General features: G+C 39.1%; 1 protein-coding gene across 4 annotated transcripts; it reads right to left on the bottom strand.

The window, feature by feature from the left end:
- Window positions 1-583: 583 nt before the first annotated feature.
- Window positions 584-16,280, bottom strand: lclat1 (lysocardiolipin acyltransferase 1). 4 transcript variants are annotated; one of them, XM_014009735.1, is made up of 7 exons: window positions 16,014-16,275; window positions 7,546-7,713; window positions 7,092-7,290; window positions 6,224-6,370; window positions 3,728-3,844; window positions 2,511-2,999; window positions 584-1,202 (listed from the first exon to the last, which is right to left on the bottom strand). In XM_014009735.1, the coding sequence occupies exons 2-7, from the start codon at window positions 7,711-7,713 to the stop codon at window positions 1,078-1,080; spliced, it is 1,245 nt and encodes a 414-aa protein (XP_013865189.1). In that variant the 5' UTR covers window positions 16,014-16,275; the 3' UTR covers window positions 584-1,077. The 4 variants fall into 4 exon arrangements, with proteins under 4 accessions (XP_013865189.1, XP_013865188.1, XP_013865190.1 ...); XM_014009734.1 differs by having other exon boundaries at window positions 16,036-16,274; XM_014009736.1 differs by lacking the exon at window positions 6,224-6,370 and having other exon boundaries at window positions 16,036-16,280.
- Window positions 16,281-17,454: the final 1,174 nt, after the last annotated feature.

The following is a 17,454-nucleotide window of genomic DNA, read 5'->3' as shown; positions in this document are numbered from 1 at the left end:
ACACACACACACACACACACACACACACACACACACACACACACACACACACACACACACACACAAAGGAATGACATCATTCTGTCACCAGTTGAAAATAGCATGCTTTCCATTGACATCATTCTACATCCCGTTGCCAGGAGACATGGGAGACAACATGCGTTACTATGGCGACTGCACTTCACCTTCAAAGCTCCTGACCTTTTTGGTTGTCTGTGGTAGATGTGTGTGTGCAAAACAGACAAGGCAAACTACAGTGTGCGTGTTGTGTAACGTAAATGTTCAAGGTCTTGTCGACGCCTTTGCTGCAATGTAACGATTATGGAAGTGCATTCTGGATTAAAAGGTCTTCCTCAACCAAACAAGATAACCTGCAGGTAGTCTAAGTGTCATGATAATTAAAAAGGTGTTGAGTAAAAGAAAAATGCAACCCTACTCAAAGTTAATTAAGTTATTTAGTTGGATCATGTGCAACGTTTTAAACTGCCAATCAAATCGAATGACCTACTGTGTCCTTCACAAGATTACTCAGGAAACGTGTAGCAGCTCCAAACAAGAAAAGAAACATCTGCAGAAGACTTTGATGAGGTGATAATAGATTTATTGATATCTATACATGATATAGCTTTTTATGGATAGTGCTTTAAACAGTGTTTACCTGAGGACTGTGACCTCAAAGAAGTCCAGCATCTGTGGTTGAAGAACCCGATACAACACAAAGACAATTGCATGGCTCATTTTTAAACAGTTTGATGAAACAGATGTGGTACCATGTAAACTTTGACATGCAGCTGCATCACAGTGACTTTTTATATTTGAACAGGAACTTCTGATTTGTATTTAAGACACTTCTGATGTGTGGCGGATTGTGACATTAGTCCCACAAATGTAGACTGAAGTAGTCAAACATTACACAGAAACTGAGACAATTATAACTTTCTACCAAACTGATTTGTTTCAAAACACAATAAGCGATGTTAGAGGAATACAGCTGAAGCACTGCTTCAGACCGTTTCATTTTCTGTCCTTTTTTGGCATAAGTGCGTAGCTTTCTCAGCTGTCGCTCGCTAATTGAGTTTAGCAGGCGCATCGATGCCAGTCCTCGAGACAGACAAAGGGAGAGGTGGGCATTACGGGGTTTTGCTGGATTAGGTTGACTTCGGGGCCAGTTTTCCACTCCAAGTCTGGCTCGTTGTGCCACCCTGCACATTAAGAGGTAATGTTGTCTCAACAGGACATTCTTCCACTAAAACCCTGCCTCAACAAGGCTTCATTCCCAGAAAGGACACAAAGCTCATCTGATTTGACAGTTATTCGTGTGGATAAGCAAGTGTTATAATAAATCCTATGAACAGTTTTGATAGTGGTGTATGCGGCATAGTTTCTGCCATGACAAGACAAGAAAGACTATATTTTGTTTGGGTACTTTGCTTTTGACATTTTGTCAATTTTTCCAGAACTTTGGCTATCCTGTGCAGAATGTACTTGAGGAAAAGAAAGACTGGAAATGTGAAAAACACAACAGGTCAACTGAAACAAAAACAACTGAACTTCTATTCTGAAGACGTTTAGCTTCCCATCTGTGGAGCTTTCTTGATATAAAAACTGGAGCATGTAGAGTTCCAAGCTTCATTGTGCAAGCTAGATTCACATGCAGATTAAACTCACTCTCCTACCACTGGAGTGTCGTTAGGGTCTTTGTTTGCATGGCTCAAAAACCAAACAATGGCAAACTAAGACCATAAGAATCCTCCAGTTGTTTTGTTTATTATATATTTTGAGGATTTTCCATGTCCTGGACGGCTGAGTATCAACATTAGTATTAGCTGAAATAAGCTAAATCTTCCTTTTGGTATAAAAAGCTCATTGGACCTMATAAAAGGTAAACAATTATGCATGTACTGCAAACCTCTGTATATTCCTTGTTGTTTCTTTGGGCATTACATGCCATTATACTAGTACTCATGGCAACAGTGCTAAATGAATGAAGCTTAGAGTCAAGTATTTCTATGTACAAATGGTCTGAATKATGGCTCTGATCCATTTATGATATAAAACCAATGGCAACACAACATATACTAAAGCAATTAACATCACTGTTTCATGACACAACCACACAGAACAACCAGTCTTAAACAAGAATGGTGTAAAATTGATAAAATTGTACTAAAATAAAAATTTTAAATCAGCTTTTGTGCAAATAGAGAAATAAAAACATCAGACGTGATGTATTCCTTGAACCCAGCAAGGATAAATGTACTTATTCCTTTTTAAATAGAGAGATAAGCTCTCCACTGTAGCATTGCATGCAGTCAGAAGGCTAACTTGTCCCCCCCACCCCCCAAGATGTGACTCCTTCAGTTACTCAAAATGATGCCCAAAGGCCTCAGACTGAAYACAACAGAACAAATCTAAGTGTCCTTGCTGGTTTTATGTGCAAACATGTTACTCTGTTAAAACCATTTTTCATTCTTACTGTATTTTTCCATCTGTCATCTTATTTTTCTTACCCCCATCATCACCTGTGGGTTTCCAATATCGATGGCAAGCCATCTCCAGCAGTTCAAGCCCTCCGAACAGCTTCAGCTGGGCCATGTACACTCCAGCCATGACTAGAGCGTAGAGCCTGAAAGGGGCCCAGAGCCACAGGCCAGTGAAACACAGAGCAATGATGCTGGTCCAGTACAGCAGTGAGGCAGCTTTGATCAGAGCCACTCGCAGCTCTGATTTACAGGGAGGCACACGTGCCACACCGTCCCTGTCAAAAGCTCGGGGCTGGCCTGAGTAGAAGTCCCGCAGGCGGATCTCCTTCTCGGCCCAACGCTCTTGACACCAAGACTGTAAGTCAGAGGATGAGGTTGGGAGAGAAGAGACTGGATATCGGTGGACATGAAAGTGGATTTCACGAGGGAACTGTCCCATTATGAGGTGACGTTCTGTCTGAGGGATGTTCTTGGGGTATGCCACAGTAATATCATGGACAGCATCCAGGTTATCTCCTAAAGAGAAAAAAAAAAAAACACATTTTAAATCAAACAAAACATTTTGGTAACAAATGATTTTCTTTTTCAAATAAAAAAAAACCAACAACAACAAAGTACAAAGTTATGTAATGTTTTGAAACTGAGCTCTAATATGCCCTTCTGACAAACAGGGAGACATATCAAAAGTACAGGATGACACCTGCCAGTGCCTGCTCCTGCACAGCTCAGCCCTATCATGGTAAAAATAGATGAAAGGGGCCCAGATGACCTAGACAAAGAAAACATGCACATCATGTCAGTCAGTGGTGCAGAGAGGGTGGGAGGAGAATAAACTAAACCCTATGATATCACAACACCTGCTCGGAGAGTTAGTGCCATCATCAGCAAACAGGGTGAGCGAGGGCGAGACAGATGTGGTATTTAAGACCCCTGGAGGACTGCCAGAATTAGCTCATACAGAAGAGTCACAGAGGAGCTGTAGTGGGATGAAGTATACGTTTGGGGCTTAAAAGAATAACAGGTATCAGCCATAATCTATAAAAGGAGTAACACCGTAATTTTTCCGCTGGTTTTGCTGATGAAATAATGCCACAGTAACGACAGCATTTGTGGGCCTGTAAAATTTCATTTGGACAAACAGTCATCAAAGTGCATGAGTCTGCTGTCGGACCACAGACTAACTGTAAGTGGACTGAATTAGACGTTACATAACTCCAGGAGTCGGTGATGCGGATCATCCTGACCTTTTTGTAGTCGTTCCACAATGAAGGTGAACCCAGTGGTGCGGGGATGAAGAACATACTCCATCTTCGGCAAGTTGTTCTGTACAGCAAATACATCACTCTTTGCTCTTGTGTTTTCTGCAGGAGAAAGCACAAAATAAACCTCAGGCAACTACGCTCTAATTTACGTTGGACATATTACACACTGTGAATGTGTAGCTTATTCCTTACGTTTAAAATTGAAAGTCAGTAGATAAACTTTTATTTTTGTATGACTTCATTTTTAACCTGGTTATTTTACAAATACCAATTTCTTTTTAAACTGGCTATTTTGGACAAAATTTTCTATACAAAAAAGAACTACAAGCTCTCAAATATGTSACATGTCACTCTTCCTTCATTCAAACATTCAACAAAAGTAGAGATGAGTCATGGAAATGTTTTAAACTTAAATATAGCCTGAACATGATCCTCAAGAAAAAGGTCTGTGTGTAAGCCTTCAAAATAAAGCGTTAGGAAGTACTTAACACAACAACTTCTGTGTAAGATGTCAGTACATAACGTCTACATGCCTTAGTTTCATGTGTCAAATTAAGCCTTTAGTTTAAGTGGCTTAAACACAAATATGTGTGGACATGGGAGCAAACAAACACACACAGGGAGGCAAAAGTAACACTAAAAGCCATAAGAAATGAGCAAATTATAATGCAAATTAATTGAACACCTCAATACAGGTGCTGGTCATAAAATTAGAATATCATGAAAAAGTAGATTTATTTCAGTAATTCCATTTAAAAAGTGAAACTTGTATATTATATTCATACATTACATACAAACATATATTTCAAATGTTTATTTTGTTTAATTTTGATGATTACAAATGACAACAAATGAAAATCTCAAATTCAGCATATCAGAAAATTAGAATCTTGTGAAAAGGTTCAAAATGGATGGCACCTGGTACCACACTCTAATCAGCTAATTAACTCAAACCACCTGCAAAGGCCTTTAAATGGTCTTTCAGTCTAGTTCTATAGGCTACACAATCATGGGGAAGACTGCTGACTTGACAGTTGTCCAAAAGAYGACCATCGACACCTTGCACAAGGAGGGCAAGACACAAAAGGTCATCGCTAAAGAGGCTGGCTGTTCRCAGAGCTCTGTGTCCAAGCACATTAATAGAGAGGCGAAGGGAAGGAAAAGATGAGGTCGAAAAAAATGTACAAGCAAGAGAGATAACCGCACCCTGGAGAGGATTGTGAAACAAAACCCATTCAAAAATGTGGGGGAGATTCACAAAGAGTGGACTGCAGCTGGAGTGAGTGCTTCAAGAACCACCACACACAGACGTATGAAAGACATGGGTTTCTGCTGTCGCATTCCTTGTGTCAAGCCACTCTTGAACCACAGACAGCGTCAGAAGCGTCTTGCCTGGGCTACAGAGAAACAGGACTGGACTGCTGGTGAGTGGTCCAAAGTCATGTTCTCTGATGAAAGTAAATTTTGCATTTCCTTTGGAAATCAAGGTCCCAGAGTCTGGAGGCAAAGAAGAGAGGCACTTCATCCACGTTGCTTGAAGTCCAGTGTAAAGTTTCCACAGTCAGTGATGGTTTGGGGTGCCATGTCATCTGCTGGTGTTGGTCCATTGTGTTTTCTGAGGTCCAGGGTCAACGCAGCCACATTCCAGGAAGTTTTAGAGCACTTCATGCTTCCTGCTGCTGACCAACWTTTTGGAGATGCAGATTTCATTTTCCAACAGGACTTGGCACCTGCACACAGTGCCAAAGCTACCAGTACCTGGTTGAAGGACCATGGTATCCCTGTTCTTAATTGGCCAGCAAACTCTCCTGACCTTAACCCCATAGAAAATCTATGGGGTATTGTGAAGAAGAAGATGCAATACACCAGACCCAACAATTCAGAAGAGCTAAAAGCCACTATTAGAGCAACCTGGGCTATCATAACACCTGAGCAGTGCCACAGACTGATCGACTCCATGCCACGCCGCATTGCTGCAGTAATACAGGCCAAAGGAGCCCCAACTAAATACTGAGTGCTGTACATGCTCATACTTTTCATGTTCATACTTTTCAGTTGGCCAACATTTCTATAAATCCTTTGTTTTTATTGGTCTTCAGTAATATTCWAATTTTCTGATATGCTGAATTTGAGATTTTCATTTGTTGTCATTTGTAATCATCAAAATTAAACRAAATAAACATTTGAAATATATGAGTTTGTATGTAATGTATGAATATAATATACACGTTTCACTTTTTAAATGGAATTACTGAAATAAATCTACTTTTTCATGATATTCTAATTTTATGACCAGCACCTGTAATGATGTTAAAATGTGTGATTTTGGTTAATGTCTAACTGCTCTGAAATGGTTTGCTTTACACAGTCAGTGTAAAGAGTTAACACAAGCACTGCTCACTCATTCTAAAATGGACAAGTAACATACAGGCAAATGGTGCCAGAAATGTGTGGATTTTTGCTCTGTTTACTTCTCACCAGTGAGGTCCGTGCCCTCAGGGAACAATAACAGCTGCAGGGGCTCCCTAATGTCACAAAAGTAGTCCAGCATGTTTTCCAAATGTTTTCTGTCCACATCCCAGCGACGCTGAATAAAGACAAAACAGGCCACCTGCATTGCCCACCCTGCAAAGTGCATGTAAAGTCATTACACAAAAAACTTGTTTAAATCTGCTCCCTTTGAAATGTTAACATAATGTTTTATGCGTTTGTGCATCTGTTTTCGTTTCTCTTGTAAATGAGAATGAAATAAAGTGTCTAAATAAAAGCAAATAAAATTATTTTAATAACTGGTAAATACTTTATTTTTATCATGCTGTGTGAGACTTCAGAGCAGACTGGGCCAATATTTCTCAGAACAAAAATCTCTTTGAATTCAACCTTTTTTGAGTTTTCCTTTGACATCAGCATCTTTTGAACTTGTTTTATCAGTCAAGATGTTTGTCCCTATATGAATAATTTAGTACAAGTCAAGCAAACAAACCAACAAGTGATGTATCTCCAGTCAGCAAAAAAAGAATGTAACACATATCTTCTGACTTCTTAATATTAGCGTCAAAGAGCAATAAGGTGAAAGCTGTTTTTATTTCTTTGGTTGAATTAATTAATATTGCAGGTTATATACAAAGACATTAGAACTAGAACTGTGGCTTAAAAATGCCAAGCTCTTTTTAAAAAATGAAGAAACAAAGGAAACAAACCCTAAAGACGTTGTGCACAGTAGTGCAAATCGTTATGCAATTTGATGTTTTCAGATATGCCCTGCAAAGCAGACATCATCTTGCGCAAGCGTCCAAGAGTGTGTTTGTGTGAGTGGAAAAGGGCAGGGCACCCACTGTATACACACCGAAGCCAGGGACGGCCTTGAGTGCAGCTTTGAGGCAGATCTTTTCCAGACGAAGATAGCTGTACCTGAGGAGACAGCACCAAAGAAACATCCAGTCCAGACGAGTGCGGTGGTTCATGATGATCACACTTCGCTCCCCAGGAATAAAACCATCTCCTGTGATCACCACCTTTACCCCAAACACCAGCTCTAGCAATGACTAAAATAAAAAAAAATAGAGTGCAGGGGCAAAAAGAATGAGAAGTGTTTCAAGAGTGATGCAGAAAAAAAGATGTTTTATCAACAAAAACAAAATGGAGAAAAGGGTGGAAAGACTGCGATTAAGACGTCAAGACGAACAGTCTTGCAAAAAAACAGCTATGATCAACTCAGATCTAATTACATAAAGATGTATACATAAATTCAAAATAATACAAATGATCTAAAACAGAAGCTTCTAAATTAATGTACGCACCACAGGCAGAGTGAGCCAGGTAGCGATGAGTCGATCAGTGATCCAGCGGTACCACGCAGGAGACAAGAGTAAGAGAGGCAAAAATGGTCCCAGCATGAAGATACTCCCAAAGAAACTACTCAAAAATAAAGTTATGACAAAGTACAGGCCTCGCACTGACACAGCCATCTGCAAGAGAGAAAACAACATTAGCTCAAGAACATTTCAAAAGTTAGTTAAATGCCAAGTTAAAAAAGCTAAAAAAATGCAGGTTAATGAAGAATGACGACAAAAAAGAGACACATACCAGTACAATTCAAAATAAATAGTTCATGAAATATTTGAATAGCCACTATAAAAACGAGCTGGAAAAAAAAAATCAGCAATATGCAATGAATGAGATTACTGACATTTTTATCTACAAAGACTGCGAATCTGGTGTTCTTTTGACATATTTTCCCCACAAACAGTGGAAAAACCAGAACAGGCATTCTGAGCATGGAATGTAAATATGGGAACCTTTCTGATGGTGGGTGAGAAACTGTTGGTGCATCGTGACAAAAAAATCAAGTTTGACTGTGGCGATACTGAACATGTTCACTAGATGAGTGAGATAAATTAAGTTTTCCTGGTATCTGTGAAGCAAAATGCGGTAAAATTTTGGTGTTTTATCTGATGCATTAAAAGTTGTTTATGTTATGAACAGAAAATGTATAACTACAAATTTAAATGTCTATATAATTGTGATTCTCATTAGCAATATCTCTGACAGATCTCTGATCCCTTTCAATCTGGTTTTCTAAAACATCATTCCACTGAAAGTGCTTTAGTAAAAGTCCACAATGACCTGTTAATGGCTGCTGATGAGGGAAAATGCTCTGTGCTGGTTTTGTTGGATCTTAGTGCCGCCTTTGACACAGTTGATCATGCAATCTTATTAAACAGGCTGAAGGTCCTGGCTGGTATTTCTGGCTCAGCTTTGGATTGGCTCACCTCATATTTATCACACAGGTCATTCTGCATTAAGACAGATAGGTTTTCCTCTGACTATGCCCCCTTAACTTGTGGGGTGCCACAAGGCTCAGTGTTGGGACCGCTTTTGTTTTCCTTTTATATTATTCCACTTGCTGGCATCATTCAGTCCTTTTCAGGTATTTCTTATCACATCCACGCCAATGATATTCAACTGTATTTTTCATTTAGACCACATCAACTGGACAGGTTGGCCATCCTCGTCCAATGTTTGTCTGTGACTGGCTCTCGAACAACTTCCTGGCTCTTAACACCAGTAAGACAGAAACTATGATTATTGCTCCCAGTCGCTTGAATCAAAATATTAGCCAGAAAATTGCATCTTTTTCCCTGTTAGTAAAATCAAAAGGTAAAAAATTTAGGTGTCACATTTGACTCAAAATTAGGCCTCGACTCACACATTAAGGCTGTTTCTTTCATTTAAGAAACATTTCTAAGATTAGACATATGGTCTCCAGAGTTGATCTTGAAAAAAATCATTCATGCTTTTGTCTCATCTCGTCTGGACTACTGTAATGCCCTTTTCAAATGACTGGATAAATCCACAATTTTCCGTAATTAATTCAAAATGCAGCAGCCAGACTTCTCACCAAATCCAGCAAATTCTGCCATATCACTCCTGTTTTATATTCATTACATTGGCTAYCAGTTGAGTATAGAATTTGTTTTAAGGTACTCGTGCTGACATACAGAGCATTACATGGCCAGGCCCCTGACTACTTTTGCCAGCTTGTAACTAAATATTCTGTTGCTCGTTGTCTTCGTTATGAGACTTTGAATCTCCTGGTTGTACCGCAAACTCGATTAAAAACTAAAGAGGACCGGGCCTTCCAGTAGGTGGCCCCAAGGCTGTGGAACAGTTTGCCCTTACAGCTTTGTTTTGCTGACTCTGTGGAAGTTTTTAAAAAGCAACTTAAGACATTTTTATTTTCCCAGGCTTTTACGTCTTGATTTATTGTCATGTGCTTTTCTTTTGTTTTGTTTAGTGTGTTTTCTACTGTACAGTGCTTTGTGATTTTATGTCTGTGAAAAGCACTTTATTATAAATAAATTTTACTTACTTTAAGTATTCCTGTACACTGGTAGATAATGTTTTGTATTTGAACAATGAAAACATCTTAAATTAACAACAAAAGACAAAAAATACTTATTATTAACTTTAATTTTATCTAATAGAAAATCCAACATGGCTGGTTGTACTGGTTTTATTTTACTATAAATTATTTGCATGTCTATCCAAGTTAGAAGCTAGATGTATAGTAGCAACTACAGTTGGGGACAAAAATAAGTGGCTTAAAATAAGAGTTCAAACTTAAGCAAATTACAACAGAACTCTAAAAAAGTTGATTTAAAATGTAATTGGTAAGTTAAATGCTTATTATGTGTGTTAACGTCAATGACTACAAAGCTGCATAAATACCCATGACTGCTGTATCCCTGAGGGAGGTGAGCTCAAGTTTAAAACCCAATGACAAGACCTTCAATTATCCATGACATAACTAAGAAGTTAAATAACCCATCTAGAGATGCCAGAGGGATTCCAGTATCATTTCAGTGACATTGATGGGGCATGCACTTCTACAGCTAACCCTACAACCATCCCAATCAAGAACTGCAAGCTAAAGGAGGTTCAATTTACCTAAATACTAACATAATGTGTTACAGTGCAGTTTTAACTGCATTCAAATAGCCACAATTTAAGTATAGACTTATTGAAAAAGGTTTTTTTAAGGGGGACAAAATTTGATGTGATTACATCTGGTTAAAGGAATATCCAATTGAATCAAACAAATTGCTATTATTTGTTTAAAAAGTAATAGTTTACATAACCTGGTAAGTCATGACTTTGAAGTGGTGTACATTTGCATGTAATAACAAAAAAAACCCTGACTAAGCAGCTGACCCAATAAAGCTTTATCAGACAAAACAAACATGCACAGACACAGAAAAATCTGCCAACTTTCAATGGCAAAAGGTATTATGTTCATATATTTACCAACAAAACAAGCAAACTGCCAGATAATCCCTGCAATTTGAGAATAGTATTTGGATCTTTATTGCTGACGCAAGTATGAAGTGATGCTATGGGGAGCTTTATCATCCCACACATGGTGTTTTCCTCTCATCTACTGTATGACGTTCAGCTCACACCTTTCAAATAATCTTTAAATTGTACAAACCTTCGCTTCGAGCAGCTCGCCCATCATCTTGCCACTGTTGACTAGTACATGACGCAGGGATTCTCATGGCAGCCACCACAGAGGCTCAATGTGCAACACAGGAGTGTTTACGTACATGATTATGCTGGCAATGTGGGTTTAAGTGGTACTAAGCTTAATGATGGAAAATGAAGCGTGACAGCAAGAATAACAGGCTTGCTCAGCAGAATTGCCACATTATGGTTTTGTTTCCAGCAGACGCGTAAGTAAAACACCCTTGGATAGGTGATGTGACTAAGAGATGAGTTGATTCATACACCAGAATTAAACACAATACACCTAGAATTAGGGAAGTGAGAAAATAATTACATAATGAAGTTTAAAGGGATCCCTGATTAGTTGTAACATTAAACTTTATTTGATAAGCATATATTTTAACTGTAAAATAAAGACTGTAAAAATACTGTAGGCTGTTTAGTTTTGTAAATTTTTTAAATATATTTTAACACAGACGGAGCCATTTTATTTACATGCAAAGCATTCTGGGTAAATAATGACGTGGATAGGTCATTGATGCGAGGCTGCTAGCGAGCTACACCCACCCTGAAGGTTAATCTTGGACAATATCTGATGATTGACTCTTTTAAATGAAACCAGAGAGCGTTGACAGAGAGGAGAAGGTAGAAATGACTCAGTCTGTAACTGAAAATATGGATGGAGGACAACAGAGCTGCTTCATGGAAGAAGAACCTCAGCTTAGCCTGTAAGTCTTTGCGCTAGTGCTGACGCTATTTTGCCTTATATGTATTAGCTCGGCGCTAGTGCGACAAACAAGCTAAACTGAGGTCCTCCATCCATATTTTCAGTTGCAGGCTGAGTCATTTTTGTGTTCCCCTCTCTGTCATGTGGATGGAGGACCTCAGTGACGACAGGAGAATATGTAGCGCTGAGCTAATACATATATATGGTGATAGCATCGGGGCTAACGCTAAAGCTAACAGGCTAAGCTGAGGTTCTTCTTCCATGAAGCAGCTCTCTCCATCTATATTTTCAGTTACAGGCTGAGTCATTTCTACCTTCTCCTCTCTGTCAACGCTCTCTGGTTTCATTTAAAAGAGCCAACCATCAGATATTGTCCAAGATTAACCTTCAGGGTGGATATAACTCACTAGCAGCCTTGCACCAATGACCTATTCACGTCATCATTTACCCAGAATGCTTTGCATGTAAATAAAATGGTCCCGTCCATGTAATATATTTTTAAACTTTTAGTTTAAAAATTATAAAAACTAAACAGCCTACAGTATTTTTATTCTCTTTATTTTACAGTTAAAATAGATGTTTATCAAATAAAGTCTGATGTTTCAACTAATCGGGGATTCCTTTAAAACATTTAATAGATGTTTTCCCTCCTGCAATGCACATGGCATCCAAAGAAACATTTTCACCCCCACCACCACCAAAAACAAASACAGCTCCACACACATTTCACAATGTACTCCACAACAGTCCAAGTCTGGATTCTCTGGCAGTCGTTTTGCATTCCTAACTTCAAGCTAAGACCAGACATCTCAACAAAGTAAAGAGGTCAAACATGTCTCAGCTAAAGAATGGGCTTATGTAGTGTTTATGTGCTCAGGTGGGGGGCCTTGGTCTACAGCATTTTCCTCTACTAAAGTTTCTAAACTCTGTCCCAGTACCTCATTTCTATAACTTTAAACAGGCCATATTTTGTTGTCTTAGAGGAAATACTCTGTTTTTGTTCCTTGCCTAGTATTGCTGGAACTCTAAGCTTACTTATTCCACCTGTGCTTTTTCTTATTGAGAAGTCTGTAATGACTGCGTTAAAGACCTTTGCACTTCATAAATAACTAGGCCCGTCACAATAAACAATAAATCAATTATCATGATAAATTAAACTGAGGAAGATAAATTAAAATGAAGACACTAATTTTCATTTGCCTGCTTGTTTGTTTGTCAGCAGGGTCCTGGAGGGAGCATGGGAGTTCGCCCAACCGGTCTACATGTGTTTTGTGGACTTGGAGAAGGCGTTCGACCGTGTCCCAAGGGGGGCCTTGTGGGGGGGTTCTCCGGAAGTATGGAGTACCGGGCCCTTTGATACGGGCTGTCAGGTCCTTGTACGACCGGTGTCAGAGTCTGGTCCGCATTGCCGGCAGTAAGTCGGGCTCGTTTCCGGTGAGAGTTGGACTCCGCCAAGGCTGCCCTTTGTCACCGATTCTGTTCATTACTTTCATGGACAGAATTTCTAGGCGCAGCCGAGGTGTTGAGGGGATCCGTTTTGGTGGCCTTAGGATCGCATCTCTGCTTTTTGCGGATGATATAGTCCTGTTGGCTTCATCGGAACGTGATCTGCAGCTCTCGCTGGAGCGGTTCGTGGCCGAATGCGAAGCGGCTGGGATGAGGCTCAGCGCCTCCAAATCCGAGGCCATGGTCTTGAGCCGGAAAAGGGTAGAGTGCCTTCTCCGGGTCAGGGGGGTCTTCCTGCCTCAAGTGGAGGAGTTTAAGTATCTGGGGATCTTGTTCACGAATGGGGGAAGAAGGGAACGGGAGATCGACAGGCGGATTGGCGCAGCGTCTGCGGCAAAGCGGGCGCTGTACCGGTCCGTCRTGGTGAAGAGAGAGCTGAGTCAGAAAGCGAAGCTCTCGATTTACCGGTCGATCTACGTTCCTACCCTCATCTATGGTCATGAGCTTTGGGTCATGACCGAAAGAACGAGGTCCCGGATACAAGCGGCCGAAATGGGCTTCCTCCGCAAGGTGGCTGGGCTCTCCCTTAGAGATAGGGTGAGAAGCTCGGTCATCCGGGAGGGACTCAGAGTAGAGCCGCTGCTCCTCCACGTCGAGAGGAGCCAGTTGAGGTGGCTCGGGCATCTGGTAAGGATGCCTCCTGGACGCCTCCCTGGTGAGGTGTTCCGGGCACGTCCCACCGGGAGGAGGCCCCGAGGAAGACCCAGGACACGCTGGAGGGACTATGTCTCTCAGCTGGCCTGGGAACGCCTTGGAGATCCCCCGGAGGAGCTGGAAGAAGTGGCTGGGGAGAGGGAGGTCTGGGCCTCCCTTCTGAAGCTACTGCCCCCGTGACCCGACTTCGGATAGGCGGAAGAAAATGGATGGATGGATGCTTGTTTGTTTTCTTTGTGTCTCCCTCTTTTTTACATCTTAGGAGTGAACTCTGGTGTTGGTATTTGCCAGGTGCACGGTCTCCTAATCTTTGTGAAAGCCCATGAACAGGCATTTAGCCAGAGGAGAGTCTTCAGTTTTCTGATGCCTTCATACAGCTGGTGGCACCTTGGATTGCCGACAGTTTTATTTTTTAACAATATGAAAATTTTAATGTAAACTTCGGTAAACAGGGGTTATAACATCGTATTAGTTTAAACTGGTCTCCAACAATTTTACCATTTATCACAATAATTTCTGAGACAATTTATCATCCAGTAAAATTTATTAATGTGACAGGCTTATAAATAGCATAATTCCAAATTATTACAATAACCTGAAATGTAGACCAAAACAATGCTAGAGTAATATAATAAAACCATTAAATGGTTGATGTATTTATCTTGTTAACTGAGTTACTCTCTGACAAAAGAATGATAAAATGAGAATGGAAAATCAAACGTCGTGGCTGAGTGTGTTTTAGTCAAACATTTTACAAGGGTCATCTTGGTTTGAAACTGGATACATAATGTTATGCTTAGATGTGTCACAAAGGTCTGAGCTGCATATAGGATATTTTGTTCATATTTCTATTAATTTATTAAAAATTAGTGATGAGTTATGTCCACTTTAAATCGCTATATGATATGAATGTTTGCACTTACTCAAACAAAACATTACAGCAATATCAGTGGTGTCCAATCCTTGTCCTTGAGGGTCACATTTTTTAGAGTTTTTTTGCTCCAACACATCAGATTTGAATGAATGGGTGATTAACAGGTTTCTACAAAATTTTAAGAGGTAATTCAAATCACTGAAGCAGGTGTGTTGGAGGAGAAAAATCTCTAAAACATGATGAATAGTGGCCCTCAAGGACCAGGACACTCCTTATCTATGCAGTATTTCATGAAACACTGCATTTCTTCCCTAACTCTAAAGGTCTGTTTTGTTTCAGGTCAAACCTGTCTGCTGTAGCTGGTGTTGACAAACCCTGAAAGCAACCCATTTTGAGAAATAAAACCCAAAGTTTCTTATGAGAAGCGAAATAAGCAATTATGTATTAGGAAGAGCAACACAAATATGAGTGGTAAGATGCCTAAGAAATTGCGATAGTTAATTAAAGCACATACATGTCTATAGTGTAAATAGGACCAACATACTACATTTCAAAACATGATCTTATCTAAGTTTAGATGACAAGAAAATATCTTCTACATGATATTGTYTTATCCTAATCTAATTTCAAATTTAAAGTAGTGTTGTATTATCAAATGTAGTCAGTAAAAAGGTTTTTCTTTAAATGTTGCCTCGACTGAGATTTAGCTTCTGATGTTTTATTTTTTTTAGTGACAGAACCAACGCCTATGTAAGATAACAGGAACAGGATGACAGCAACCAAATCATAAACTGAGCTTTCATATTGCATTACTCTTCTCCAGCACCGTGGGAAAATAAAAACAGATGAACAGATTAGTACACTTTGTTCATAATAACAAAGATAAAAGTTAGCAGTTTTCATTTTCCATCACTGTAACATTGTAAATTATGTTTTCTTTGAATATATTCTGGGGATAAAAGGGGCAGACATTATAAGATTTATTCTTCTTCTGCTACCTTTCATTTTATTTTGATTTTTGTATTTTGTTTTCTACTATTGTATATAGTTATTTTGTTTYATAATGAAATGAATAAWTTTTTTGAGTTGAAAATTGAACTTCTATAATCCCTTCAGGGTGGGGCAGGGAATGAATCTGGGGCAACCGGGATAATCATTATCTTTTATCACAAATGTGAGTTAGGTAAAGCTAAACTATAATTTAAGAGACGTGCTCTTTAATTTAATACCAGTCCTCCATTTACTACGCGGCATTACGAAAACCGACTCGTAYGTTTCATGCAAATAAAATGAAACCTGTTATTGAACATTCATTAARGCAGTACACAACTCTGAAAAGGGCATGTGAAAAGACAACACGAACATATAAAAATATTAACTAATCGTTTGACTGCAGTCGAAGTAATCTTAAATTYAAGCTAACGTGAGCAACAACGCTAACACAGATCAAAACTAGCTTAAGTTAGCATATGTTTAATGCAGTTACTACAATTCCAACTTACTTTCAGAAAAAGCTGCACCCACCTTTGTGTTTTTCCTTGGTAGCCACAGCTAGATTCAGTTGTGACCCACCCAATAGGTACAAAAAACTTGGTTACGACATAGCAACTAGCCCTCTAGCAGTTTGCTAACAGCAGCCTTTTAGTGTCGCGGTCTGATGACGTTGCTTCGCATCTAATTTGTTTTTTCCTGAGGTAACCARGCCAAGCCGCTAAACTGCACAGCATTTAAACGCATAAAATTTACAACAGTCTTTTTTTAACTGAACTGCGACCTATCAACTTATAAGTTATTACCTCTCAGCTGTCCTTACAGCCGGACTTGAACAGAGGGCGCTGTTTGTGCAGGTCTTTGTGACAGGAAACCACATGTGGAGCACAAATCCCTCATTCTGACTAGATTTTAAACGCTGATAGTGAGTGTGAATGTTTTATATTTAGAAGCAGTGAAAGTTTGCTGCACTTCTAAAGTCTTCAGTAGAATGTGCTACAGAGAAGAGTTATAAATAGGAACGGTGCATGCATGGAGTGATAGAGGAATAATACTGTTATTATTTTTGCCCTTTCAAAATGATCCATACCACAATGTGAAGTGGTCAATTTTTTAAATAATCATGCAGTAAAACATTGATAATTGAAATAAAATACCTAAAGGACCAAGGTTCTAAAAATATATAAAAATCTTAAATAGCCTGGCATATGTCTTAGATAAACATAATTATTTAGACAGTATGTTAGCTGCATTAAGGTAGATTATAGCAGAAATTGTTGTAAGTGTGTCTCTGTGTGTGTGCAGTTTAATAAATGGTTCCTAAAATCATGTCATAGTTTATGTAAAAGATGCACACTGTTTACAGATCTTTATATTTTGACTCTTTCAAATTCAATAAATCATAGATAAAACAACAATTCCAGAAGATTAAACTGCTTGTACTCATTGAAAAGAGGCCTCCTGGGGTCAGTTTCTTTCGAATGCCGTATGAGAAAGATGGGGGGAAACATTTCTGACACTTATTCATCAAGTTAACTAAACAAAACACAACACTTTTAATTATTAAGATGTGAGGAAGAYAACATTATGAAAAAAATACACAGAAAAGTTAATCAAAACATTAATCATTCCTGCCTRTTTGTCAAAATGTTTAAAGAGTAAACAAGCACTGGGTTATGCATTCTTGAACAAGTTTAATTTTAGGAAGTTTAACCTTTGAAATAACCTGAATGTCTTGTGAGTGTTGAAATCCCTAAAATAAGCATCCAATGGAAAGATTTGTCTACCGCTATAACTAAGTTTCTGCAAACTAATCTGTTATTTTTATGCCTTGAGAGGTTTTTTTTTCCACGTTCATGTGTTTTTCCCTCAGAACTTAATGTGAGTCATTCATCCAAAACCCATCCATTATGGTGCTGATAATATACTTCTTGACATGACTCCTTCAACATA

This window comes from Austrofundulus limnaeus, unplaced genomic scaffold (genome assembly GCF_001266775.1).
Source record: "Austrofundulus limnaeus strain Quisiro unplaced genomic scaffold, Austrofundulus_limnaeus-1.0 Scaffold61, whole genome shotgun sequence".
In the NCBI taxonomy this organism is placed as follows: Eukaryota; Metazoa; Chordata; class Actinopteri; order Cyprinodontiformes; family Rivulidae; genus Austrofundulus; species Austrofundulus limnaeus.
Note: the sequence above shows the minus strand (reverse complement) of the source record. Positions and strands in the feature narration are given on the sequence as shown.